This window comes from Pelophylax lessonae (genome assembly GCF_965119305.1).
Source record: "Pelophylax lessonae genome assembly, chromosome: 7".
In the NCBI taxonomy this organism is placed as follows: Eukaryota; Metazoa; Chordata; class Amphibia; order Anura; family Ranidae; genus Pelophylax; species Pelophylax lessonae.
The window spans coordinates 222020915-222040611 of record NC_138774.1 but is presented as its reverse complement, the minus strand read 5'-3'; the positions used below and the strand labels follow the sequence as shown (position 1 = coordinate 222040611).

General features: G+C 44.9%; 1 protein-coding gene across 1 annotated transcript in view; it reads right to left on the bottom strand.

Moving 5' to 3' along the window:
• The window catches only part of SETX (senataxin), a 177310-nt gene that overhangs the window by 58552 nt on the left and 99061 nt on the right, over positions 1-19697 (bottom strand). The window contains exons 13-15 of the mRNA XM_082263751.1: positions 8352-8519; positions 4560-4713; positions 4087-4188 (exon numbers count right to left, since the gene is read on the bottom strand). Of these exons, the coding sequence (XP_082119877.1) occupies positions 4087-4188; positions 4560-4713; positions 8352-8519 (424 nt within the window). The remainder of the gene's footprint in view (positions 1-4086; positions 4189-4559; positions 4714-8351; positions 8520-19697) is intronic.

The following is a 19697-nucleotide window of genomic DNA, read 5'->3' as shown; positions in this document are numbered from 1 at the left end:
CTTCCACTAGGCAAACTAGGCAGCCGCCTAGGGCGCATTGCCACCTAGGGGCGCAGCCAGGAGTCGGCACTCTCTCTCCATCATGAATGATTATTGTGAGCTGAGGGGCGAGGTGGTGGTAGGGGAGGAAAAAGGGATAGAGAAAGATGCCAGGTGTCTTGGGCAGAGGCTGAACTATCAGGCCCTGGCTTTCCACCAGTGTTGAAGGAGCCCCAAGAGGCAGGAATGGAGCCCACCAGAGTGCTGCCTGCATGATGATCCTCTTCAGCTGGAGCTGAACGGCCTTAACCCCAGGCAGGAAGTGACTCTCTGCACTGAGCTGGTAGGCAGCCGTTCATTTCCCTGGGTTGGTATTAAGCAGAGGAGAGCTGAACCTGAGCAGGAGCTCGGCACTGGAGGGCGGAACCTTTACTGGGGCAGAAGCGACAAGGCACCGGAATTGCCTGAGGAGGTTGGTAAAGAAGGACATGCGGAGCTCTCTGACTGCTGCTTTTCCCTCCACCAGGAGCCAGTTGGAGCTGTGGTGAGCACTGTGGTCCAGGAGAGGAGCTTTCTGGGAGAAGGAATCAGCAGGATCACAGTGAAGGAGGGCAGAGTGGGGGCCACTCTCTTCATACCGCCCAGCTAGTGTCCCCATAACAGGGGATCGGGGTCCCTGGGTGTTACATGGAGCATCCCTGGTATGAAAGGGAATCGGGGTCACCAGGTGTGACATGGGGGATAGGGGTCACCGGGTGTAACAGGAGTTCGGGGTCACCAGGTGTGCCATGAGGAATTGGGGTCCCTGGGTGTGCCATGGGGGATTGGGGTCCCCAAGTGTGACACGGAGGAACATCAGGGTCCCCAGGTGTGACATGGAGGAACATCAGGGTCCCCAACTGTGACATGGAAAAACATCAGGGTCTGACATAGAGGAACATTGGGGTCACTGAGTATGACAGGATGACATGGAGGAACACGGGGGTCCCTGGGTGTGACATGGAGGAACATCAGGGTCAGTGGGTATGACAGCATGACACAGAGGAATATTGGGGTCCAAGGGAAAAACATCAAAGTCCCTGGGTGTGACACGGAGGGACATTAGGGTCCCCGGGTGTGACATGGAGGAATATGGGGGGGGGGGGGGTCACTGGGTATGAAAGCATAACATGGAGGAAGCATCGAATCAGGGTCACTGGGTATGACATGGAGGAGTTTTTAACCCCTTTCCTTTTTTTTTTTTTGTTGGGGGGGGCACAAGTAGCTGGTCTTGCCTAGGGCATAAAATAGTCTAGCACCGGCCCTGGGGTGAGAGATGACGATCACTGATAGGGTGACAGATGACGATCACTGATGGGTGACGATGATTGATGGGGTGACAGATGACGATCACTGATGGGGTGACAAGTGACGATGACTGATGGGGTGACAGGTGACGATGACTGATGGGGCGACAGGTGACGATGACTGATGGGGCGACAGGTGACGATGACTGATGGGGTGACGGGTGACGATCACTGATGGGGTGACGGGTGACGATGACTGATGGGGTGACAGGTGACGATGACTGATGGGGCGACAGGTGACGATGACTGATGGGGCGACAGGTGACGATGACTGATGGGGTGACAGATGACGATCACTGATGGGGTGACAAGTGACGATGACTGATGGGGTGACAGGTGACGATGACTGATGGGGCGACAGGTGACGATGACTGATGGGGCGACAGGTGACGATGACTGATGGGGTGACGGGTGACGATCACTGATGGGGTGACGGGTGACGATCACTGATGGGGTGACAGGGGACGATGACTGATGGGGTGACAGGGGACGATGACTGATGGGATGACGGGCGATGGTCACCGATGGGTGACAGGTGACGGGCGATGGTGCACAGCGGTACTGATGGCAGTCTCTGGTGACAGGTGAACTTTAGGCTACGTTCACATGTGAGCGTAGCGATCATGGGCAGAATCACCGTGATTCTGCCCGCGATCCGGAAATCATTGCAAATCGCGGGACGCCTGTGCGTTGCCCGTGATGTGCAATAGCACCCCAAACGCTGTGCGATGTTGCCGCGATTTCCGCCTGCTGAATCGCGGTAACATCACGCAAAACAATGCATGACTCCCCAAAGAAACTCTTGTACCTCTTTTGGGCGTCATGCGTTGTTTGCGCGATGTTACCGCGATTCGGCAGGCGGAAATCGCGGCAACATCGCACAGCGTTTGGGGTGCTATTGCAAATCACGGGCAATGCAAAGGCGTCCCGCAATTTGCAATGATTTCCGGATCGCGGGCAGAATCGCTGTGATTCTGCCCGCGATCGCTACGCTCACATGTGAACGTTATGGGTGTCAATTTCTGGGCACTGATGAGGTGACTGTTGGGTGACAGGTGCAATTGGGGGGGGGGGCTGAGGACTGTGTGGGGACCTTTATTTTTGTGCTTTTACATTGACAGGTGTACAGAGCAGTAACTGCTTCTGGCTCTGCTCTCCTCACACTGGAAACTGTGTGAGGGGAGAAGAGTTAGTAACAGTGAGTTACTGCTCTGTGTTTACATTTTGTGATCGGCTGTGAATGGATTCACAGCCGATCACATAGTAAACAGTCACTGTCAGTGACTGTTTACTTCTGCCGGTGACTAGCTGTGTTCCTAGGAAACACAGAGCCACCGACATGACCGCGCTGCGCGCTCCTGATCGCGCATGCGCGGCCATCTTCTGGGCTCCTCTATTGTGATCGGCTGTGTCATTGGAACACAGCCGATCACGTGGGAAACAGCCATGCCCATTGGCTGTTTCCCCCCTGCCGGTGACGGGCTGTGTCCTGGGGACACGCCGACACCGGCAGTGCAGGGCGGCGCGCACACGATCGCGTGCCTGCCCTGCCCGAACGGCCCAGAACAATGGTCGCACCGCTCCGCCGTAATATGACGGCGGGCGGGCGGCAAGCGGTTAAGAGAACAGGATAATTTTTGTTAGGTTAACAAGCACTTTAAAATAAATTCTGTCATTTCCCCTTTAAAAATACATTCTCGTGAGTCGCGGCTCGCGCGGTGACCGATGTCGCCTTTATAAAAGTATGGTTGCCTTAAAATGATGCTTTGACTGAGTAATTCTCATTCAAAGCGCGACAGCGCTGAAAGCTTAAAATTGGCCTGGGCAGGGAGTGGGTGAAAGTGACAAGGTGGTTATAGAAGTTTGCTTGGTTTAAAAATTACTCAAATTAATTGTTCAATCATTCCCTGATACAATCGAATGACAGCTCTCGATCGACAGCTGATCGATCCTGCAGCAATACTCCACATTGTGGCCTTTATTTCATACTTAAAATGTAGATGACAATGTAGAGCAGGTGATGTCACACGAAGTTTACTCTGTTTAATGCTGCAGAGAACTTGGTGGTTGGTGGAGAGGCCAGTCACATGACTGGCAGGTCATGTGACTTGGCTTGCCTCCTCCCAGCAATATTTTTCTTCTTTATTTGTTCTAGTTGTGCTCTGCTTTCATTCAGTTTCCCTAGTCAAGCAGAGCACAAAAAAAAAAGTTGCAATATCCATTTGTGCAGTACAAAGTAGTACTTTGAAAAGGGCAATATGGCCTTAAAGTGGTTGTGTCCCAAAAAACAACATGCTCTTGCTTCATTTAATAGATAATACTATTAGAAGTGAAATTGCATTGTGTTGACCTATTAAAATAAAGCCTTAGTTTGTTTTACCCTTTGTAAAACCACCTTTGGGTGGGTCAAAGAACCAACGTAATTGATCCCCCTCCTAGCTATACATGGCCTTTAAAAGACAGCTATGCGCTCCCCACGGAGTGACACACAGCTGCAGGGACACACCCCCTTTTACATAGAATTCATGGGAAGCTTGTGCAACCATCAACTCTGCACAGCCTGTCACTCAAAAGAGAAGGGGAAGGCCATCCCCATATTTTTCCTTGTGTCGGCTTTAGTCCATTAGGAACAAGGAGGATTGCAAAAAGATTAGTGCTGGGTATCCTTATTCAATTTACTGATTAGGCTGGTTTTTGTTTTTGAGGTTTACAACCACTTTAAAAGCCAGTTTTCTTACAATCGTATCACCATGGCACTCACTGATTCTGTAGTTCACTTGGCAGTCCAGACTAAATTTCACAACATCAGAGGAAATGGTCTTCTCGGAACCCAACCTGACCAAGTTAATGTCACCACAGTTTCCTTGAAACATAAGAGAAAAAAAAAGTACAGTTAGTTTCAGACTATTCTTGGTTCTTCATAAAGCTATATTAATCCATGATTTTAATCTTTTAATTGTGTGCAACATGGCTTTATTGAATATTTTTTTCTCTAAAATGTAGCATTTTAGCCACCTATCTTTACATATTTACTGTTCCATATCCTTTTGGAGACCTGTATAGTCAGATGTCTAGAAAAACAAAATGTTTGTACTCACAGTAAAATCCTTTTGGTAATCCAATGCCGGATACCAGAAGTCAAATATGGTTATACAACCTCCTACAGAAAGATTAGGACGCTGGCAATACATTTTTTATTTATTTTTTTAAATAGAAAAACTGGGATATGCCTACCCAGAGTATTCTTCTTATCACGACATTTTTCCTTGAACTCCAATATGATCTTCTTCATCAGATCATCCAGGGCAGCATTGGATGGGGCGCACACAAGTACTCGGTTTCTCTTGTTCTTGGCATTGAAGGTCTGATCAGGAATATTACTCTGCTTCTGTAGATATAGAACAAGATCAGTATTACTGTTTTTATAACAGGTCTAAAATTTAAAAAAAAAAAGAAAACGTAATAGTTAAAAGGAAATTCATATCAGCACCTGTGTAGATCTACCTTACAAGTCAATGATTTTCCAGTAATTTAAAAATCCAATTTTCTTAATCATACATTAAGGGAGCCAGGGAGAAGTAATTATGGTACACTGGGAGCAGAAGAGCATCCAAGTCAAACTGAAGGGTGGGTAACACAGCAATAAAACCACCAACTGGCCCACAAAAACAACAGGTTAATAGAAGGGTAATAGAAGAGGCTTAAATCGTGCCTCCATGGCAAGTTGAAGAACCATACATTTGAAGCTGGTTAAGAATTAGTACCATGGTCCCATTAGGCCCATTATTAAACCTTGAACCATCATGTAAAAAAGGTTTGGTTGGCCCCTGGGCTGTATCATCCAGAGGGGGGAGCAGAGAGTTTGGAGCTTTTTTTTTACTTCTGGAGGTGCAGGACCCACCTAAACCTCTGCAAAAAGTTTTACCAGCTGACAGTCTGTGCCCTCATTGTGCAGTGTAAAATAGTGCAGATATCTAAAAATGTCTGTAGCATTTTTTAGGCATTTCGTTCAATTCAATAGTTCAATAGCCAGGCTGACTTAAAACAAAGTGTGAGTTTATTCAAACACACTTGGCATCAACATAAATGCAATGTAAAAAGTATAACAGTTCAATTCAGTGTACATAGGATAAAAAGCTTTTGTTAGACATTGCAGAAAAAGTAATAGCTTCTTGTCAGCTGTGTCTCAATGAGGTGTCTGTAGGTTTTTAGGTAGAGAGAAATAAAGTACAGCTGGTGAAGAAAGCCCACGTGTAGGCCTAAAGTAAACAATGTATGTATGTGAGGAAGAGTGTCTGTGTCTCTGTTTATGAGTGTATGTATGTGTAAGTGTCACTTTAGACCACATGAATACCTGTTTATATACGGTTTCCAAACTTTTAAGACCAATTATGTAGCTAAATGTGTAATAACCATATAAGTAGTTGTTCCAAATATGCATATGGCTAAACAGCTGTGGACAAGAAGGCCTGGCTCGCAGTCTCCACTCCAACTCATCCCAAAGGTGTTCTATTGGTTTGAGATCAGGACTCTGTGCAGGCCAGTCAAGTTTCCGTACCCCAGACCCACTCATCCATGTCTTCATGGACCTTGCTTTGTGCAATATGGGAATGCCCCAACAGTGCAGCATAACAAGTATGGGGGCTAGCACCGTCAATACCTGAGGTGAAGGGATTAGGTCAAAATAAAGGGCAAAGATAACATTGGGTGCCCACTGCAAAACACAGGAATCGATGTGACAAATTATGACATGGAATCAGGTATCCTTGATGTCTAACAAGGCAAGAAAGTCTGCCAGAAGTAGGAAAGCTATGACTAACTTCTGAAAACATGACTAGGATTGCTTTTCATAGCAGCTGCACCAGAGCAGGGTGGAGATCATCTAATCTTTGTGGGGCATATGCAGGTATCAAAAAATTACGGAAGTAGGGGCATCACCACACAGCAAGGACTTTTTTTACCGATTTGGGAGTTGGCAGAACTGAGTTCCAAACTTAGCCTTGGAGGCCTGGGAGAAACAAAAAGTCCTCAGGGGTACCTGGTACCACCAGAGAACTAGCATGTTCAAGGGAAAGAGGCACTCTGAGATAAAGCCCAGCTCTAGAACTCTAGCTGAAACAAGGTCTGAAGCAGAGGGTCAGGATTGAGAGGAATGCAACGGAACCAGAAGAAATTCAGCAATCAGTGCTGTAGCACAAGGGAAAGCAGGAGGCACAACTAGAGTGAGTGCCAGTGGCAAGTAACTAGCCTGCATATTCAAGAGGGTGCGCGCTCTGCAACTATGCCTTGGACCTAGAAGGATTCACAAACAGCCTCCCGCTTGCAAAAGTCAGGGCACATCTTCATGCAGAAGGTTAGGCAGTGGACATAACCAGTCTCTGACGTTTATCCCTGTAAGCAGTCAGAGTAAGGCTCTATTGGCCTAAAAATAACCTGCCATTGAAGTGGACAAATGGGAAGTGTAAGGCGCAAACAACCACTCCTTGGATCTCCTGCAGATAAGCTGGAGTATGTTCTAGCATTCTTCTATCACGTTATACCAGGGTACACTGGTATCAAAGGTAGATCTGAAGAGACAACATCTCTCAAAAGGCCAGGCGAGTCAGATGCTCTTTAGAAAGGACATTGGCATTCTAACACTTTATACATCTGTATGGAAAACAGATCCATGCGCAAAGAGTAGTTTAGATGCTTGTAGGAAGTTATTCCAGCTGAAGCACAAGGCTCCAAACATCTTACACCTGTTAAATTAAAGAGGGGTCTACCACAGTGGTAAAGAAGTCCCTTTTGAGGGATTCCAACTGCTGATAAGTAGAACGCTTAAGGGTGAGAATGCCCTTTATCTGTCAAGTGGTTTTTAAGTTAGGGTAAGTCACTTGCAGATCTACAGTGTTTATAGGACACCTTTTACTGAATTCGCTCTTATAAAAGAATAGTTCTGACATGCTTTCAGGTGGGGCCCAGGGCCCTTTAAGGTGCTTCCAGTCTGGTGCTTCCAGTCTGCAGGAGTGGGGGAACCTTTTTTCTGCCATGGGCCGTTCGGATATTTAGAACATAAAATTAGGGGGCCGTACAAAATTATCAACTTAGAAATTAGCCTGCTATATTTGGTCAAACATTTAATTAACTTACCCCTAATGTGACTGCTGGAACTGCTTCACTTTGGTGAGGCGTGTGATGCTAGCTAGTATTGATGATGTTGCTACTCGTAACTGGTTGTTGGCTGGTGGTGGTTACTGCTGGTGGGTACAGCTGGCTGGTACTGCTGGTGGGTACAGCTGGTGGGCACCACTAGTGGGTAATGCTGGTGGTTACTACTGTCTGGTACTGCGGTGGGTATTTCTGGCTGGTACTGCGGTGGGTAGTACTCACTGCTGGCGGGAAATGCTGGCTCGAGACACAGTGTGAGGAGCGGCGGCGCGCTGGAGGAAGCATGCTGCAGAGCTGATGCTTCCTCTCTCAGTCAGTCCTGACAGTCTGAGTCACAGGTGGAGTGATATCAAAATGCACTAAGTATCCTCACTGGCGGAGTGCATTTGATATCACTCTGCCTGGGACTCGGAACTATACAGGATGCATCGGCTCTGTCCTGACAGCCAGGATATCGTGTGGGCAGGATCAAATGATGCCGCACATTCCCCATCCCTGGCATAAAGCAACACTTTAAATAGTGGGTGTAATGGAAAGGTCTGTACAACTATAGGAACTCTGAAAGACTCAAAACTTGGGACAGCAGACTGACGTGACGTAGTACCTTACTGCAATAATAAGACCTGAAATAACCCCTTGTAGCTTTCAGGTAACACCCTCTTTAACAGTCTTTTCAAAGAACAGACTGGTGAAACTCAATCTTTAAAATTTTTAACCAAACTCATTTGCAATAGGTTAAAAATATAATCATGTTGGTCAGCACCATATTCAATTAAGAAAATGTAATTAAAACCACTACACATGCCCTTTTAAGTAAACTTTGATATAACTGAAGAGCCATGACAGCTTGGTGTTAAATTGTACAAAGCGATGTACCTCCATGAGAATTCTATAGAGCAGGCCAACAATAGTCTTGGATTTTCCAGTGCCAGGAGGTCCATGGATCATACATATTCTTGGCAATCGGGGATGCTTAGTCACCATAGCATAGGCATTCTCAATGGCGTTTCTTTGGCCACTGTTGAACTCTTTCGAAATGGGAAGCTGAGGAGGAGCAGAAAGAGAAAATTAGGATTTTGTACCACAATTCTATGTATGTATATGAAGTACATGATCTCATGAGATAGGCAAACACTGTATATATGGTCTTTCCTATACATGTGTACATACACATTTATATTCACTTGTATGTGTGTATGTGGATATGTGCAGGGAAACAGATTTTTTTCCTTGCGATCTTCATTTGGCTTGTGAACCACAAACCGGTTGGAATAGAAGACATAAAACCTCTCCCCCTCCGGTGCAAAACCTGTTGGAACAGCAGCCTTTCCAGAGCGACAACGAAAATAGCTTTTTTTGTGTGGATCCAAAGATATCCTTGAGGGCACAAAGCATGGATTGCAAATGTAACAAAACTCCAGTTTGTAGCCTCTGGACACCATTCTGCAGACCCAGTCGTTTAACTCCCTGGGTGCAGGTGACAACGAAGGCCAATGGAGGTCTCCCCACCCACATGAGTAGGAGCGCACCGTCACTGTGAAGAAGTTTTGTCTCCAGAATCAAAGGGCTTGAGGGTCCATTACTTATGAACCTGAAACGTAGGGCTTTGCTTAGAGCCCAAGGCTTGATGCTTACAAAAGGAATGTCTATTGGATTCAGAAGCCATCACCAGTTCCTGACCAGTCACCTTCACCTTCTTCTTAAGGGGTAAGAGTGTGCTTTGCCCCAGTTACGTTCTGTGTGAAAGCATCCAAGGAGGGTCCAAAAAAGTGTTGCAGCCCTTTAAGGGTGAACCCTTATTTGGACTCTCCTTAGGATAAGTCCCAGGCATTTTAACCCAGTGAGAACTCCTGAGAGCGGATCATGCAAACCAGAAATGGCAGAAATGCAGAAAATACCCCCCTTGACACAAAGGAAGTGGTGGACTGTGCCCCTGAAACAGTACTAGGATCACTCCCAAAGCGCACCATATATACCTTGCCTAATTTGTGAAACGCCAGTATTTTAACAAGAAAAAAAGAAATGATGAGAGGAGAGGGACCTGTCCCCTGTGCTGTACTCCAAGATACGACATTTACACAGGTAAGTCAAAATTACTATTTGTTTTGCAGTACAGGACTTGTATTCTAGGACCATGGGACGTACCCAAGTAATAAACTGAGGCGTGGGCAACATCATAGCAAACAGAACTCCAAAAGGCCCAAAAGAACAAGGCTTAAATAATTTGAACAAATAACACGCAGATGGCTGATTGAAGCACTTTTTTTTCCCCAATACTTTATTTTAAAGCAACACACAGTAAGTACAGAAACCCCAATAACGGCAATACTAAAATGTAACAATTCCACAAAAAAAATTACACAATGTCAACCAGTGCGTATAAAAGAGGCAGATATATGCATAAATAGATGACCCGGAACACCAGGCACTAAAGAGTCTCTGTACACTGCATGACTTTTTATATGGCAAGTGCCGTTATTCTAAGAAAAGGAGGGTGACAGGTACGACCACGTGGGTTGCACAAAGATACGAGAACAGTGAACAAGAGGAAGAATAAAGGGTAGGGTAGCAGAAATCAAAGGAGGAATATATATAGAGAGAGAGAGAGAGAGAGAGAAAGGGAAATAGAAAAATAAAATTTTGGCTACTTTACTTCAACCAAATGGCTATAGATGGCGTCGGTGACTGTTTCCAAAAAAACTGGATACAGCCCTTCGCTGCTGTGAGCAGGAGAGGTAGAATAAATCGCCTATAGTGCAAGACATGAGGTTGAGGCACTTAGGACTTTAATGGTACGTTATAGACAGCAATACACTGAATCAAAAAAAAAAAAATATTTTAAAATTATACAAAATTTATTATGACAAATACAATTTAAAAAGCTCCCCATTCTGTATAGGGAATACACCTACTAAACATTTAAAAAAGAAAGCCCAGAATAGGTCACAACGATACAAAAGATCACACTTTACATTAAGACATTGGGTGCTGAGCAGGGTATCCTCACAAACAGGAGGACCCCAGTCAGTAAACTACCAATCTCTTGACTTAAACTCTACATGTTTCACAGGGAAACCGCTTCTTTGGGAGGGATATTGGTAAAGAGGTGTGATCTTGAAAAACGAGAAAATAAAAAATAATAATAATAATATACACATAATTGAACCATAATATATGGCATGTACCAAACAATTGTCAAAGGATTGACACAAAATTGGAATTAATTCCCATATTAATTACCCCTTATCCCCACCAAAGTGGGGCCATATGGGAATTCCAATTTTGTGTCAATCTTTTGACAATTGTCAAACATGTCATGTATTGTTATGGTTCATTTATGTGAATATTATTATTTTTCATTTTCTCGTTTTCGCCAGATCACACCTCTTTACCAATATCACTCCCAAAGACGCGGTTTCCCCGTGAAACATGTAGAGTTTAAGTCAAGAGATTGGTAGTTTACTGACTGGGGGACCTCTTGGGTGTGAGGATACCCTGCTCAGCACCCAATGTCTTAATGTGTGATCTTTTGCATTGTTGTGCCCTATGCTGGGCTTTCTTTTTTGAATGTTTAGGTGTATTCCCCACACACAACAGGGAACTTTTTTAATTGTTTTTATTTTTTATTGTATTTGTAATAATACATTTTGTAGATTTAAAACATGTGAGGGGCCTCCTATAGGCGTTTGGGGAGGCAAGAGAGCCAATAAAATGGGCCAATTGTAATTTTTGCCACAAAGATAATCCCGCATACATCAGGCCATCTAAGACTGATGTACCTTTTAACCGAAGCTCGCATCAGCCAAAGCCTGAACATTTAAAAATGGGATAACTTTAAAAATTTGGGACCAGGTGGCTGCCTTGCAAATCTAGAATGCAGATGCTTCATACTAAAAAGCCCAATAGACACCAACATCCCTGGTGGAATGAGCAACTGATGGGTCAAGAGTTCCTTCTTTCCCTAAGGACATAAGCCCTGGAAATGAGCTGCCTGATCCACCTGGCAATGGTGAATCAAGAAGTAGGAACCCCTCTATGAGGGCACACAAGCAGGACATAGAGGAACTCGGTCCTCTAAAAAGAGGCTGTGGCTTTTGGGCAGACCCCAACAGCCCTGACCAAACCTAGGCAATGTAGGGCGATTTCGTCATGTTTTGGGGCAGCACAAAAAGGGGAGGAACGATGTCCTCAATGAGGTGGAAAAGAAAAAAGACCACCCTGGATAGAAAATGGGATTTATGACTTACCGTAAAATCCATTTCTCTGATGTTCATTGATGGACACAGCTCCTGTCCTTCTTGACCATTGGGTTATGCTGTCCCCTACAGGGAGTAGGACAATAGGCAGAAAAAACTTCTGGCTACACCCATGGGCAGTCTCAGGGGGCATACTCCCTCTCCCTGCTATAGTCAATAGTTTGTTACAAGCAGTGTCAGGAGAATTATAACTCCACAGAGGGGTGGGTGCTGTGTTTGTCAATGAACATCAGAGAAATGGATTTTACAGTGAGTCAAAAATCCCATTTTCTCTTTCATTCATTGACTGACACAGCTCCCGTCATGCTTGACCATTGGGAAGTCCCAAAGCAGTGTCAAACATGAGGGGTGGGAAACATCAAGAAATTCCCAAGGCTAAACCTTAGCCAACAAGGCAACAGGGGCTCAACCAAAACAATTGGAGCCCACCTGAAAAAAAAAAAAAAAACGAACAATACACCTAAAAGAGGATCAGGTCCTCTTAACAGCAGCCTGCAAAACATTGCGGCCAAAGGAAGCATCCGCAGATGCCAACACATCCACTTTCTAAAACTTTGTAAAAGTGTGCACCGACGACCAGGTGGCCGCTTTGCAAACCTGCGTCACTGATGCTTGATGACGGAAGGCCCAGTAAGCATTAATCGCCCTAGTAGAGTGCGCCTTGACAGGGAAAGGAGGAACCTGACCCCTGATGGAATAGGCCTGAACCATCGTCTGCCTGATCCATGAGCACAAATAGAGTCTGACTTCATTACATTCATTATATTTTTTCATTTATTATTACTTTTATTTATTATATATCTTTTTTTTTTATATATTTCTATGTGTTGATGAAATCGCTAATTTATGCATATTCATATCATTCTTATTTTCATTTTTTCTTGAATTAATGCATTCATTTCATTTGATATTTTGCCCATGAGCTGTCTATTATTGTTTCTGTGTGTTTTAACCACTGCTTATTCTTTGTTTTATATACTGCAGTCCAATATGCAAAATCCTTTATCCATATGAGCTAGATGCTGTTTGTTGTACTAGAATAACACCATTTGCCGTTGTACTAGAATAACACCATTTGCCGTTGTAATTGAAAATAAGGCGGGCTTTAGGACCGAGCAGGTTCAGGCTCCCTCTCTACTTAAATCCCATTTCCAAAATGGCGCAATATCGGCCTGAGGAAGGAGCGCATGCTCCGAGAACACGTCGCCGGCGCCATGACGCCATCACACTACTGGAAGTGACGACGGATTGGCATCTGAGTGTCCCCGGGACCAGGAAGAGTGGCCAGCCACCGCTTACAGCCTGTCGACCGTTACCGCTCCAGCGATCCTGATCCTACCGGAGCGTTGTTATGAGCCTTTGTATTTATCCCCTTTGTGAGTACCCCTTTTCCATTGATTTTATCCAATAAATCTCAAGTTACTGCACTCAGAGTGGCGCCTGTGTTTCCTTTCTAGTTGGCTTCAAGCAATCATCTACTTGTCACTAGAGCTGCCTCAGGAGTGCACCTTGGGATTTTTTATGGACCTCTTTTATGGACTTTCTTATGGACCTTTTTTATACATGGACCTATGCATTGCCCTTTTAATTTCTATTGACCGCTATCCACTTTGGTTGTTGTGTCTTTAATGATACTTGTGAAGTCCCTGGTGATACTTATATTCCCTGTTGTGCACCAGCTGTTTTTATTTTTATTTTACTACAGTGATAAGTGCATCTACCAGCGCTTTTTCATTCGCTGCTGCAACCATGGAGGAATCATCCTTACTATCAGAGGGATCTGGGGGTGTGATATTCAGTCCCCCTGGATTGGCCGCGTCCAAGGCGGCATTAGGCTCAGAACAAGATGAGACAGACTGAGCAGGGGAAGGCGGGGGGACGCCTCCTCCTGGGCCTTTGCCCACACGCCACTTCCACCCGGAACACTAAGGAATGCAGAATAACCGTCAGTGCAACCATGGGAAGCTGGGATTCCAAGGGACCTGCCACTTTTATGAGGTGGGTCAGTGAGGGAGATGTAACCCTGAGGCTCCATAAGGAAAGGAAAACCTTGCAATACAAAAATGATCTTTTGGCACCACTAAAAACCCCCTCAAGGCTCAGGGTACCTATCAACAGAGAGAGAGATAACAGGGACCCCCAAAGACTCACCCTACCGGCCCTCTTGCTCATTTGTCGGGAACACAGGGAGCTGAAGGACCTATATTTTTGTGAAAGCTGGATACACAGTAGGACTGCTATTTTCCTGGGTTTCAGCTGTCCCCACCCAGCCCATATTGTGGCTGGTCAGCACGCAATACCGAAACTATATAGGACTTTATTCAACCTCTGAATCCTTTTTGCCATTCTCAAACGGCACCCCTGATGTTCGGCTGAAGCACGCTGATTGCTTGTTTTTAATATTAGGGCAGGCTATCTGTTTGAAATCACCACAGTGGATTATACCACTTTCCAAGGGCACCCCTGAGGAAGGAGTATTTATTGACACTCCGAAACGCGTCAGTATTTACCCTGAGGCCATGTGGTCACTATCCATCTGTTAAATGTGATGTATTACACAGCTTGCCAATCTTTTAACTTTTTGTATTAAAAATTTTCTAATATTTTGAAACTTAATTTGTGTATATGTTATAAATCAAGTGCCTATAAAGTCCCACCCATAGGGGAATTTCTCTTTTTGCTATATATTTGGGATGTGGCACCCTTGGGAACACTCAACATAAACATAATTTGCATACCGACCGGAGGAGCGCCGAGAATTCGAACCCAGCAGCATCATGGACGCCATCCCTGTTCATATGTCTTGGGCACAGGAAGAGGAAACTGAGGAGGAAGAGGAAAAGCTTTAGCATCCCCACGAGGCTTCGGTCGTCTCCAGTGTCTCCCGGGCTAAGGGAAAAAGGCCCCCATGACATCGGGCTACACAAACATGGCTGCCAAGCAGAGACCAGCCAGACTAAGGGAAAATGGCCACCATCAGCTACAAACGCTGAAGCATGTTGCCAGGATCTTCCCTGCGTTCTCTGCATTCTCTGCAAGGGAATCCCCCCCTTCAAAAGGTAGGACACAGGTTAGGTGAGACTCTGCACCAGGACCCCCCTGCACTATACCCACAGTGCAAACAGCAGGGCATGCACCCAGGGATCTCCTACACTGGGACCCCTCCAGACTACCAGGGCAGGACACACTATCCCAGGACCCTTACAGAGTGGTGATAGCGGGGAAGACCCCAGAGAGCCCCCACTGCATTCTCTGCCCTGGTACCCCCACCAGACTCCAGGTCCGGACCAGGGAAAGGGAGTGAGGGAAGCCCAGCTTACTGAGGGCTTGAAGGATGGGAGGGGGGAACCTACAGGCAGGACTGACTGTCCGTGGAGGTTACTTGAGTCCACCCCAAAAAAAAAAAAAAAAACGCCAAAAAGGGGAGAGAGGGGAGTGTACTTACCCTTCCATGGTGCGGGTAATGCTCCAGACAAAATCCTAACCATCGAAGTAGGGGAGCTGTTGGCCAAGGGACCGCTGTGACTCAGACCCAAGCCTGGCCGTATGCAACCCTGTTAGATGTTTAACTCGCGGGCCAGCCTCTGTCCGTGAGGCTATGTTGCGGCCGACCTAGCACGTAGCTGTGGTCTGCACACGCTCGCAGGCTGGGCTGGGGAGACCACTGTATCTAGATAATCAAGCCAGTCACCCAGCGCGGCAGTTGATTGTAGATCTCCAGAGAAAAAACAAAAATGTAAGGAAGGAGAAAAAATTGCTAGGACCAGAGATCCCAGCCGGGAGCCTAGGTCCTTACTCCTGACTCCAGAGAGGGGGGTTATATATCAAGCTGAGGACGGCTCTTGGGCGTAGCCAGGTGTTTTTTGTTCTGCCTAGTCCTACTCCTGGAGGCAGCAATATAACCCAGTATTGATTTGGAGCGCTGTGTCTGTCTATGAAGGAAAGAGAAAGACAGATTGGACCAAGGAGGTCAGGTTGTCTCAGATCCAGAATGGCACAAACACCAACAGATATCCCCCCTCCAATGAGTGGGGTTCACCCATCCATTCTGAAGAGGGATTCTAGGAAGACTTGTTGAACTTGGGACAAAAGGAGGTGCTAAGCCATGGTCCAGAAGTAGAGAAAGTGTAAAAAGCAGAAGCAGTAGTTTTAAAAGACTTCAGCTTCATCTTGTTGTGTAAAAGCATCTTTCCCTCAGTGACTTCCTCAATTAATTTATCAAGGCATTCCTCAAACAGGCATTCACTTTTTACAAGCAGGTTTCACAAACCAAATATTTTAGCCACAAAATCCTCTGCATATGCACAGAAGAAAAGGACATTCTAGAAACTTGGTGAAACATTTTCTAGAGCATTGACAAAAAACACTGCTGATTGCATTAGCCATAAATATTCTAAGCAGGATTCTCAAACGCAGGCTCATGTTCTCTATTCATATTCCAGTTAGCAATAGCTTGGCAAATGGAGACAGGGCAGCACAGTGGTTTGGTGGTTTACACCTGTGCCTGGCAGCGCTAGAGTCATCATTTGGAAGCTCAACCATGACACTACCTGCCTGGAGGTTGCAGGTTTTCCATGTGCCTTCATGGGTTTTCTGCCAAACCCCAAAGACATGCTGGATTAATTGACAAGTTTGTCCCTGGACACACTTGCTCCTCTCACTACACGCAAACCCAGGCCTCGTCTTGAGGGGGGTGTTTTATGCTAGGATTGCAACATATATCATTCTGAGGTCTCCAAAGAAAACTGTTTTTGTATGTCACCAGAGCTTACAGAGAATATATTAGGATTTTTTAAATTTACCATAAAAATCTAGGGACACAAATAATTAGCTACTGTCAGGTTATACTGCCATCTACAGACACTGGCTAACAAAAGAAAAAAAAAAAAAAAAAAAGTAGGCCAGTCCCAGGACAACACCAGCATGCCTCAGTTTGTAGCAAACAGTACAAGGAGCATGCATAAACAGAGGGATGGGATCTGTGTCTTTTTAATGCATTCCAAGAAAATATTTTTTTTGTTAGCCCAAAATCCTTTTTTCTCTTTTGTTCGTTAGGGAACACAGAAGTCAATATACTGTGAGGACATGCAAAAGAAGCCCATAAGGGAATACGGGGAAGACATTACCAAATGCCAACTTCATAGACAAGGCCAAAGCCCTCAGTATTTACCGCAGATGTGAACAGGATGGCGCCCATGGTAATGCAAAATAAAAGTCCTGGAAGGAGTCCAGGCTGGGCATAAATTACATGTATATACCAAAAAGTCTTCGCCCCTCCCAAAGCCATACCCACCAAAAGGGACAGGGTTCAACCAGATGGATGCACTGCAGCCCCAGACATGTAAAGTGCTCTGTGACTGACTCACGCTTTGCACAAAGGTGCCTAAGCAAGCACCTTCAGCAGAGCCCTGTACCCATGTTCATTATGGACAGACCCAACTTCAAGTCAGCGGGGTCTGGGTATGACTTCTGTGGCGATGCCAGAAATCAGTTGACCCGGAAAGCTGAAAAGTAGCCCCTTCTGCCTCTGAAGCAACTGAAGAATCTTGCTAGAAGAAAAAGAATCTTGACAAAAAAGTCAGAAAAGGTTTTGCATCCTGTCAGAAGAGTAAATGCATGTGTTCTCCTAGGACACTGGCATGCTGGGAGTGGGAGAGGTTATATTAGGCCGTCGTTTCAGCTTTTGCTTGCCAGTGTCCAATCTCCTGAAGGCAGCAGCATAACCCAATATAGCTAAACAACCTCATCCTAAGTCCCTTAAAGTGGTTGCAAACCTCAGTCATGAAATCTGAACAAAGTGCATACATCTTTAGTGTTTACGTGTCTATTTCAAAAGCTCCAAGTGTCACTTCTTTGGTGCTTCATTATTTTTTTAAGCATGAGTCACTTCTGAGAAATTTTCAGACACATGAGCTTAATTTGTGATGGGGAAGGGAGCTCAAAGAGCTGGTCTAGCGAGAACACAGCTCTGCATTAACCTTTGTTCCTGTGCTGTGTGTGGAGGGAGGTATGTCCCTTTCCTGCAATCAGCTCTCACACACCAACTCTGCAGCTCTCTCCTCTGATACTGTCCGATGCAGAAGGATTTTATCAGAATTCTGCACTTTCGAATGAATGTAGAGAAGAGAAGACTGCAGATAAACATATAAAACTTATGTAGGAGATTTGTTTCATCTCTCTGTATCACCTGAGGCTATTCACTTCACTGGGTATACAGTGGGGATCGAAAGTTTAGGCACCCCAGGTAAAAATTTGTATTAATGTGCATAAAGAAGCCAAGGAAAGATGGAAAAATCCCCAAAAGGCATCAAATTACAGATTAGACATTCTTATAATATGTCAACAAAAGTTAGATTTTATTTCCATAATTTACACTTTCAAAATAACAGAAAAAAAAAAGGGTGTCTGCAAAAGTTTGGGCACCCTGCAGAGTTGATATCTTGTACTGCCCCCTTTGGCAAGTATCACAGCTTGTAAACGCTTTTTGTAGCCAGCCAAGAGTCTTTCAATTCTTGTTTGAGGTATCTTTGCCCATTCTTCCTTACAAAAGCCTTCCAGTTCTTTGAAAATCTATGGATAGACCTTAAAAGAGCAGTGCGTGACAGACAGCCCAGAAATGTCAAATATGTTGAGGTCAGGAGATTGTGAAGGCCATGGCAAAACCTTCAGTTTACGCCTCTTGATGTAATCCGCCGTGGATTTCGAGGTGTGTTTAGGATCATTATCCATTTGTAGAAGCCATCCTCTCTTTAACTTCAGCTTTTTCACAGATGGCATCAAGTTACCATCCAAAATTTGCTGAAATTTTATTGAATCCATTTTTCCTTCTACTCGTGAGATGTTCCATGTGCCACTGGCTGCAATACAACCCCAAAGCATGATTGAGCCACCCCCATGCTTAACAGTTGGACAGAGGTTCTTTTCATTCAATTCTGTGACTCTTCTCCAAAACGTACCTTTGCTCATTCCAGCCAAAAAATTCAATTTTAACCTCATCAGTCCACAGAACTTGTTTCCAAAATGCATCAGGCTTGTCTATATGTTCATTTTCAAAGTTCAAACGCTGATTTTTGTGTTGAGGACGTAGAAGAGGTTTCCTTCTAATGACTCTTGTTAGTATATATCCCGAGGGACTATACATATGTATTGAATTGATGGAAATACCATAATGATTCACCACTACTGAGGTAAGGTACCCCATACGAAATGTGTCCACCATATTTCATATGACGGTCACGAACATCTATGTATGGCTCAGTTTTCCCTTTTCTTTTCCTAATATAGGACCTATCAAATTTTGGAGATACTTATATTATGGGATAATCAATTGGAACTTTCCAGGAACATTATCTTCCCCCCCCCCTGTTTTTTACTTCAGGGAAAACTTTTTACTTCTTTTTTTCACATTTTTATCTGTGATAAATCATCGAACCAGGTGAATTGTTTGAAATATTTTATATACTTTTTTGGTATAGTGCAGCTTGAACTCTACATTTGTAGTTTTCTGATTGTCTACCATTGTTTCTAGGTTAAGGCCAATAATACACACACCTGACTCTAGCTCTCACTTTGTGGGAATTGAACATATCCCCATTGGGACAGGGTTGCTGGGCTTTCCCATTTTTTTGCAGGTATGTGACTTCCTAATCAGTGGTATTCCATCTGGAAGTTTTCTCCTTTCCTTCCCTTCCCCCCCTTCCCCCTTTTTCCTGTTTTTTCCCCCCCCTGTTCCCCCCCCCTTTTCCCCTCTTTCTCCCCCCTTTTTCCCTCCCCCTTCCCCCTCCCCCCCCCTTTTTTTTTTTTTTCTCGAGACTACATGGTCGCAATTGCAAGATTATATATATCTATATATTTGTAAACTGTATATACTGAACTATGCCCCTCTTTTGGGACTTATTCTGTATGTGGTTACTTTTTCAGGAATATATGCAGATTCCCTGAGGAAGATTCATGTATTATACTACAT